General features: G+C 38.5%; 1 protein-coding gene across 1 annotated transcript; it reads right to left on the minus strand.

Annotated features, from left to right (window-relative positions):
• Positions 1 to 5,673: 5,673 nt before the first annotated feature.
• LOC116522873 (olfactory receptor 14A16-like) lies at positions 5,674 to 6,588 on the minus strand. The gene has a single exon (XM_032237950.1). The coding sequence runs from the start codon at positions 6,586 to 6,588 to the stop codon at positions 5,674 to 5,676; it is 915 nt and encodes a 304-aa protein (XP_032093841.1).
• Positions 6,589 to 10,081: the final 3,493 nt, after the last annotated feature.

The following is a 10,081-nucleotide window of genomic DNA, read 5'->3' on the forward strand; positions in this document are numbered from 1 at the left end:
CCTCATGGAGCGATTGCTCCATGGGCTCCCTGGTGTTGTCCCATACTTTGATGATGTCCTGATCACTGCAAACAGCCGCTCAGACCTCATCAAAGTCTTACGGAAGGTCCTCGACCATTTCAGGGGCGCGGGACTAAAATTAAAATGCAGCAAATGTTTCTTTGCTGTGCCACAGGTGGATTTCCTGGGCTTCACAATTGATGCCCAGGGAATCCACCCCACCCCTTCAAAACTAACAGCCATCAGGAACGCTCCCACTCCTACCTCAAAGGCGCAGCTGCAATCGTTCCTGGGGCTTTTGAATTTCTACGCGCCATTCATTCCCCACAAGGCATCACTAGCCAAGCCGCTGCATTGGTTGCTCGACCGATCCGCGGCCTGGCAATGGGGCAGTCGCGAAGTGCATGCGTTCGCAGCTGTCAAATCCCTGCTGAGACTACACTTTCTTAACTGAAAAACTCAGAGATTCTCAGATACAATATAAATGGGAAGTGCCATCTGGTATCACAGTCACATTTGAGAACCAAAAATATCGTCTCAATTCTGTTTGCGAAGCCCGAGATTTTTACTACAAAACCCTGAAGGCGGGACTTCCTGATTCATCCGGACTTGGAGAAAGACAAGGAGAAGGAGAAGATAAGCAGCGGGACACGTGGCTACAAGGCGGAGGGTGTTGCTTTCCCTTTCCGGAAGGGCAGAAGAGTAAAGAATAAAGATCCAGCTATGCCTTTAAAATACTTCTTAAATTTTTAATTTGAATAAAATTTCAGGACTCCTGTCTGGTATAAAATGACAAAGCTGTATATCGATGAAGAGATATTGAGACTGAAAGAAGCGGTGCTGAATTTGGACATATATTATATGGGACTTATATAAGACTTGTTTGAATCTTAATTTAAACTGCGCATGATCTATTCTTTGGGGCGAGGAGAGCGAAGATCATAGTTTTCTTGGATTGTGGTTTGGAATGAATGGAGTCGGGTGCGTGGGGTAGATGGAAGGGTAGTGAAAGTTCAATTAGATTATCTTGATTCAGAATGTATGCTGATTTTTGTATAAATTGTTATTTGAATACAAGGTTAAGAAAGATTATCTGGAGAGTCTACACGAGGGTGGAGTAAATATGAGAGGAGCAATGGATGAGGATAAAATATATATGCGGACACGGGTAAAGGTAGGATGGGAGGTATAGAATTTATATGCGGAAGCAGGTAAAGACATTGTTTAAAATTTTAAAAATAATGAGAAGCTGAGTTTAATGTTAGAGAGTATATTGACTTCTCTTTCTTGGGGGGGGGGTTACCCCCCCTCCTTTTTTTTTCTCTTTTTATTATTCTTTTCTTTTTTGTTCTTTATTTTTTATTATTTTGTAACTTCTAATCTATTTGGTTTCAATATACTCCAGACTTTGCTTGATAAAGAACGATGCCGAGAATGGGACCTGGGAAGTCGGAAGGGGGTCAGGGAGGGGGGTTCAGGGGGTGGGGGGGGAGGGTCGAAGTAACAATGAATGCACTTGGATACTGTTGCTTTTTCTTTTTTTTTCTTTTCTTCTTTCTTTTCCTTTTATTTTTCTTTTGTTTTAGTACAAAACAAATAGACCAATGAATACTAGAAATACACCGAAGCGAGGTGTAGAGGGAAAGAAGAGGGGGGAATTAAGAGGGAGTGAGAAGGGAATGTAAGGAGGGTGAGATGGTGGGAAGGGGAGAAAGGAATGGCTGAGGGGGAGGGGAAGTAGAAGAGGGGATTGTTGGAAGGGAGAAATGAAAGTTGGAGGGGTAGAAGGAAGGGTGTATGTAGGATAGAAGTGTTATGAGTTGTTTATTCTTCTTTTTTTTAACTGCACAGTATTTAAGTGATTGTATAAAGGAAAATGAAAATGTAATAAAAGAATCTTTGATAAAGTTAAATCCCTGCTGACATCAGAGGCAGTCTTAGTGCAATACAGTGACAAGATGCCTCTGACTCTAGCGTGTGATGCCTCCCCCGTGGGCTTGGGGGCTGTTCTGAGCCACGTCCTGCCCAACTGCTCAGAAGCTCCCATGGCTTTTTACTCCCGGACACTGTCACCATAACAGAAGTAACAGGACCCGTTTCCTACAGGGCAAGAGTTCCCGATGGATCCATCTGGAGGAGGCACTTGGATCAACTAAGGCACTGACAGAATTCCAAAGTTCCTTTTCAAGCCGACACGCAAGGGTCTGACACAGGCGCAGCTCAGTCAGCCCTGGTTCCGCAACTTCGCACCAATGTTTCGAACCCTCCAGCCTTCCCAAACTCAGGCCAGCCTAACTTCCCATCAAGGGTAGTGAACCCTGATGTTGCATCAACTACACCTCAAGCCGAGCTCGCAATGCCCCATCCAGCTAGTATAGGTCACTTTAGACCTAACCCATCCCCCTCACAGGCCGCCTACCGGCCTAATTGCCATCCACCGCCATCCTCGGCCGCGCCCCCTTCGCCCATCTTACCGTACAGTAGAAGTTATCCAGTCACGAATGCAGGGCCTTCTGACGTCACCTGGAGCTCTACTCCCTGAAGGGAGGAGCTCAGACAGGGACATCCTTCAGGAGATCCACCGGCAATACAATTGCAGAGGTCGGGGCGTGTCCACCGTTCTCCAGCATATCTCGATGATTACGCGTGCGCAAGACTAATGCATGCGCACAGCTGGGGGGGAAGAAGTGTTATATAGTCTTCGCAAGTCCTCGCACTTGCGAATGACAGCTCGGCAGCAGCCAGGCGCGTCTTAGCCAATCAGACGCGCCTCTCAGTTGCCGAGCTGTCAAACGCGAGCCAGCCAAGTATAAAAGAGAGAACAACTCCAACGGCTCCCTGATCTACTTCATAGCCGCGGAAGTTACCAGTCTACTGTTCTGACCTTCCGATCTACTGTTCTGACTTTCCTATCTACCGTGCACAGCTACCAGCCTGTCCGGTCTACTGCATTGTTATCGTTACAACGTTACTTGTTATATTAAAGTGGTTACTGTTACCTTCGAGCCTCTGTCCTTCCTTGTGAAGATATAATACTTTCCTCCTTTGTCATTCTCTTTCTCTCTCTTTTCATATAGCAGTCACCTTGTAAGAAATGCTGCACTAAACCACTTGTTAAACCTGTGGTGGTTAGCCTGGCCATGCTAGTCTGGAAGCAGGTAACAATTAATTCATTGAAGTGAAAGTGAAAGGCTTGTTAGTTCACACTTCATATTTGGCAAGCAAACAGCAGGGCATTCTGGATAACAAGTAGGAAGAGCTAGCTTAGTTAAGTGACTTTTTACTATAAAGTTAATGATTAAAAGCAGAACAGAACAACAATGACTTTTGCTTTTCATCTTTTCTGATTGTTCACTTTTGTGCTAAATCTGCACATAGTTGTTTATCATTTTTTTTCCAAATATAAGCTCATCTGTACACATTTGTCTCTTGTGTATTTTTCATCCTACAGTTTCAGTTGAATCTAAATTATCAAACTAAATAGTATCATCATTAAATATTACATTGTAGAAAGTGTGCTATAGCTTAATTTCTTTAAGGTTTCAGAACTCCTGAGATCCAATAACATTGATAATATAAATTAATTCAGCTGCAGGTTGAGACATTCAGCTTTTTTGGCTGAAGGGGATCTCAAAATCTATCATCCTCAACTAACAAAAAGTTTCCATTTTTCATTGTTTCTACTTTTCCCTCTTGCTGTTTAACTGTAGGCAAAATAAGGAATCTAAATTGTGTATCTTTAAATGTACTCAGCCGGTGTAATTGGTTGCATTTGATTGCAAACTTTGCTTCAGAGAATGAACAAGAGAATGAACACAACATCCTCTGAAACTTCTTGAAACAGTTGTGATATTCTTCAGTTGTAGGTTAAGGTTCTGGAGGACAGATATGCAAGTCCAGTAAAAGATACAGCTTTTTTTAAGCAGAAGAAGATAAATGTAATGGTTGATTGGGATACTCTGAGGCTTCCTCCTCTATGCAGGGCATTGAGCTGGAACATGCCCGATGTCTTTTCTATCTCTCTGATTATATTATTTTTTCTTAATATATATTTTTTCAAAATACTATTTCTACTTATAAAAGAAGTTGAAAAGCAGTTGGAAAGGGTTTTGACCATTCCTTTTTGCCACACAGAAATGTGATGGATTAGAAAGCAACACCCACACAAATTGGGTAAAAGTTGAGTTTATTAAGCAAAGGAGTTTATTAAGCAAAGGAGCATAATGACAAGAAATATCCACAAACAATGCAGGAAAAAAGGACGGCATATTCAATAAAGGAGCTTAAATGTATAACAAAATTTCATATCCCTTAAGCTGAAATCCCCTCACCTTCATCAAAGGAAGATACTGATGTTGCCTAGGTAATTCCATTAACGACATCTTTCTGAAGTACACTTATACTAAGCAGAAGATGGTATACATAACATCAAATCTATATAGCGTATTTGGTATGCCTTATCAATAGCCTTGATGAAATTCAATCATTCTCAAGCATATTTCATGCTAATGTACATCTATTTACACTCAGGTGTTGGACCAAGGAGCATAGCTCATCTCTTCCAATTTGTATGAAGTTGTGAGATTTCTGAAAAATTATATGATATTTTATTGGAATTTTGCATCATCCTAATTATATTTCTTATCTTTGCAATTTCTTGTGATTGTCAAAGTACAATTATATGAGATAGTGCCAGCTTATCCATCATACCCACATTGCCAGATATCTAATCTTTTCTAAGAACTTCTAAGGAAAAGAAATAGTACTCCTGAGATAAAGAATGAGAAAAAACCAGTTTGATATGGTGCTTAAAGCTTCAGGCTAGGAACAGGGTACTCATGAGTTCTAATCCATCCTATGCATGGCAAACCCCTTTGGAAATAGCTTGCCAAGAAAAATGCATGGACTTGTGCAAGAAGACACAGGAACTAAGACTGACTCAAAGGTGCAAAATATCAAAATGTATGTGCAAATGACCATTTAAGGAGAGAAGAAGGTAGAATCCTGTGTACTTGTGGAAAAACTAAAGCTTTAACTAGCCATATTATGTTGAAGAATTAAAGGGGAAGCCAATTCACTTAGGAAACTACTGGGAAAAATAGACCACATAATTTAAACTTTCCTTTTGTTGCAGATTTTTTCCATAATAACATTGTATCTTGATCCTTACTTCATTAAATTGGGATTTGTCAAGTTGTGGCATGTCAGAAGTTGCCAGACATCTACATTTAGCATCTATAAAGTGAATTGATAGTAACTAGGAATGCAGGATTTTTGCTGAGCAACTACCAGAATTCAATTCTTCTAGATGAAGCTATGTCTCCATTTCTAACACTATTTTAGTCAAAGAAGTAAAGGAAATGACAGGAAATATAAATTTCTGTTGAATAGAATATAAATACTCTGTTTCCTCAAAAATAAGACCTCCCCAGAAAATAAGCCTAATTGGGCATTGGAGTGCATGGACTAAAATAAGCCCTTCCCTGAAAATAAGCCCTCCACAAAAATATTGCAACATAGCAGCAGCCATGAGGTGACCATGCTTGCTGCTTCCTACACCACAAAAATAATAAGACCTCCCTGAAAATAAGGCCAAGTGCTTATTTTAGGGGTCAAAAGAAAATAAGATCCTGTGTTATTTTTGAGAAAACCTGGTAGCACTAAAACATTTTTTTAGAATCTCAAGAGTTTAGAAAGAACAAATATGATATTCTTATTTCTCATGCTATAGATGATTGGGTTGAACAGGGGTGGAAGAAGGGAATATAGAACAGTCAACCCAAAATCTAAGTGTGATGGAGTGTTAGTGGGACGCCTCAAATAGCCAAAAAATCCAGTTAATAAAAACATAAACACTACTGTCAGATGTGGAATACAGGTTGATAAGACTTTTTGTCTCCCTAGTTCAGAAGGGATTTTTAGTACAGCCTTGAAAATCATGGCATATGATATGATAATAAAAATAAAACAACCTATTCCTACAATGATACTCACCACAATAACTCCAATCTCAATTAGATTGAAACCAGAGCATGATAGTTTTAGTAAATGGGGAATTTCACAGAAAAATTGGTTGACAACATTAGAACAAAAAAGGATTGAAAAAGTGCCAGTGGTATGCAATGTTCCATAGAGAAGACTTATAATCCACACTAAAATTATTATTTCAGTGCAGGCTTTCCAATTCATCACCATCTCATAGTGCAGTGGATTGCAAATGGCAACATACCGATCATATGCCATGACTGTCAAGAGGGAGAAATCAGAAGCTGCAAATGAAACAAAGAGAAAGACTTGGGCCACACATCCTAAGTAAGAGATGTGTCTAGTGTCCATGAGGGAATTCACTATGGATTTTGGAACAATAACAGAAACTGAGGCCAGATCCTGCACAGCCAAATTCATCAAAAACCAATACATGGGGCTATGCAGTCTATTATCTAAAGCTACTGCAGAGATGATAAGAAGATTTGCTGTTATAGTTGACAAATATAACACAAAGAATAAAAAGGAATGTAAAATCTGCAAATGCCAACTTTTTGAGAATTCCAGGAGCAAAAAGTAAGGCACTGTGGTTTGATTATCCATAAGCTTTGATTAGCTTACGACTTAATTTAATTTAACTCAATTTAATTAATAAACAGAGATTTGGGATGTAGTTAGGTAAAAATAGTGAGCATATATAATTTGCTACAGTTCTGAGATCAGAATGGAAAAATAGAGAGAAAACATTGAAAGAATAAAAACACCGTTCTGAAAATGGATGCAATAAATTTTGTGTCTAATTACAGCATTATTTGTATATTTCAAATTATCTTTGACTAAACATCAAATCATAAATTACAATTTTCTTTCATTTATTTTCCTTGTTGTATATATTAAAACTTTGGCCTAAGACTTGAAGGAACTTTTCATGTAACTTTAACTAGAAATTCCCAGGAGTTTTTGGACCAGTAAGTGTCTCTTATCACTCTTAGAGAATTGTTACAATAATGAAAAATTGAAGACAGAAATCCAATATAGAAACAATAGAATTAGTTGTTATGTCTTTTATTTTGAAAAATTGAAGGAATGGACTTTCAATTGGCTGAATTTGTATAGCACACATAAAGAAAACAAATGACACATACACACACATACAGAGAGAGAGAGAGAAAGAAAGGGAGGGGGAAAGAGAGAGAGAGATTTTAGCAGTCGGTCTTGGAATGTTGTCATTGACAAAAATAATGCATCAAGCCAGTGTTTTTCACCTTGACACTCTTTGTGCATTGACTTCAACTGGCGTATTCCAAGAGTTCAAATCCATCTGCTTTAACATTGCCAGGGTTGAGAAACTCTGCCCTTAAGTAAATAAATATTAGTTGACAAGCAAATAATTGAATGAATACAAACATACACACACACGTATATATATATATATGTTATATTTATATATGTTATATTTATGCTGATAAATAAAGGGAGACTAGTATAGATCTATTTCAAGCTATTTAGCTCTCATCAGCTAGCCATACCCTTACTGGGATTTATATATATATAAATGTCACAACCCCTGGTATGCCCAAATATACACACACACACACACACACACACACACACAAACATATGTGTGTGTGTGTGTGTGTGTTATATTTGTGCTGATAAATAAATAAAGGGAGAGTAGTATAGATCTATTTCAAGCTATTTAGCTCTCATCAGCTAGCCATACCCTTACTGGGAATCGAGCCTGTGATGTATTGCCTCTTAGGCAGATGTGTTAACCATTGAGCTACAGAGCTCGACTCCTTATCAGCCAAGCCAGGGTGAAAGGTATATATTTATTTATTTATCAGCACAAATTAAAAAAAACATACATACATACATACATACATACATACATACATACATACATACATACATATATATATTAGTGTCACAACCCCTGGTAAGCCCCAATTATGGGAGGAAGCTAACTGCTTCCAACATCTGTCAATCGGCTCGTCACAAGAGTCCATCACGACAGAAACCCAATATTTTTACTGTTGCCTTTTGTTATATTTGTGTTTTTATTTGTGCTGATAAATAAATAAAGAGAGACTAGTATAGATCTATTTCAAGCTATTTAGCTCTCATCAGCTAGCCATACCCTTACTGGGATTTATATATATATAAATGTCACAACCCATGGTATGCCCAAATATATACACACACACACACACACACACACACACACACACAAACATATGTGTGTGTGTGTGTGTGTGTTATATTTGTGCTGATAAATAAATAAAGGGAGAGTAGTATAGATATATTTCAAGCTATTTAGCTCTCATCAGCTAGCCATACCCTTACTGGGAATCGAGCCTGTGATGTATTGCCTCTTAGGCAGATGTGTTAACCATTGAGCTACAGAGCTCGACTCCTTATCAGCCAAGCCAGGGTGAAAGGTATATATTTATTTATTTATCAGCACAAATTAAAAAAACATACATACATACATACATACATACATACATACATACATATATATTAGTGTCACAACCCCTGGTAAGCCCCAATTATGGGAGGAAGCTAACTGCTTCCAACATCTGTCAATCGGCTCGTCACAAGAGTCCATCACGACAGAAACCCAATATTTTTACTGTTGCCTTTTGTTATATTTGTGTTTTTATTTGTGCTGATAAATAAATAAAGAGAGACTAGTATAGATCTATTTCAAGCTATTTAGCTCTCATCAGCTAGCCATACCCTTACTGGGATTTATATATATATAAATGTCACAACCCCTGGTATGCCCAAATATATACCTTTCACCCTGGCTTGGCTGATAAGGAGCCGAGCTCTGTAGCTCAGTGGTTAACACATCTGCCTAAGAGGCAATACAGCACAGGTTCGAATCCCAGTAAGGGTATGGCTAGCTGATGAGAGCTAAATAGCTTGAAATAGATCTATACTAGTCTCCCTTTATTTATTTATCAGCACAAACATAACAAATATAACAAAAAGGCAACAGTAAAAAAATATTGGGTTTCTGTCTGGATGGTCTCTTGTGACGAGCAGAAGGACAGAGAATGGAAGTGTGACCTTCCGCCCATATTTGGGCATACCAGGGGTTGTGACTTTAAATATATATATATTCAGCATAAATATAACAAATGTAATATATTCAGCATAAATATAACAAATGTAACAAAAAAGGCAACAGTAAAAAATATTGGGTTTCTGTCTGGATGGTCTCTTGTGACGAGCCAAAGACAGAGAGTGGAAGTGTGACCTTCCTCCCATATTTGGGCATACCAGGGGTTGTGACTTTAAATATATACCTCTCACCCTGGCTGGCTGATAAGGAGTCGAGCCTTGTAGCTCAATGGTTAACACATCTGCCTGAGAGGCAATAGAGCACAGGTTCGATTCCCAACATAGGGTATGGCTAGCTGATGAGAGCTAAATAGCTTGAAATAGATCTATACTAGTCTCCCTTTATTTATTTATCAGCATAAATATAACAAATGTAACAAAATGGCAACAGTAAAAAATATTGGGTTTCTGTCTGGATGGTCTCTTGTGACGAGCCAAAGACAGAGAGTGGAAGTGTGACCTTCCTCCCATATTTGGGCATACCAGGGGTTGTGACTTTAAATATATACCTCTCACCCTGGCTGGCTGATAAGGAGTCGAGCCTTGTAGCTCAATGGTTAACACATCTGCCTGAGAGGCAATAGAGCACAGGTTCGATTCCCAACATAGGGTATGGCTAGCTGATGAGAGCTAAATAGCTTGAAATAGATCTATACTAGTCTCCCTTTATTTATTTATCAGCATAAATATAACACACACACACACACACACACACACACACACACACACACATCTTTAAATATATTAAGTATATCAATGGTGCATTATAATTTTTCAAGACAAAACATGATAATTCACACTGGTATTGACCAGGTGGTCCTTAACATAAGGAGGCATATTCATCAAAGCATATTCATCTCAAGAGAAATGAAAGCTAAAGAGGACATATTCATATTATAATCAAAATTCTCTAGTTAACATTTCCTCAACTAAAACCTTTGCAAAAGTTTCAAAAGTAATATCA

The sequence above is a fragment of the Thamnophis elegans genome, chromosome Z, assembly GCF_009769535.1.
Source record: "Thamnophis elegans isolate rThaEle1 chromosome Z, rThaEle1.pri, whole genome shotgun sequence".
NCBI classification, from domain to species: Eukaryota; Metazoa; Chordata; class Lepidosauria; order Squamata; family Colubridae; genus Thamnophis; species Thamnophis elegans.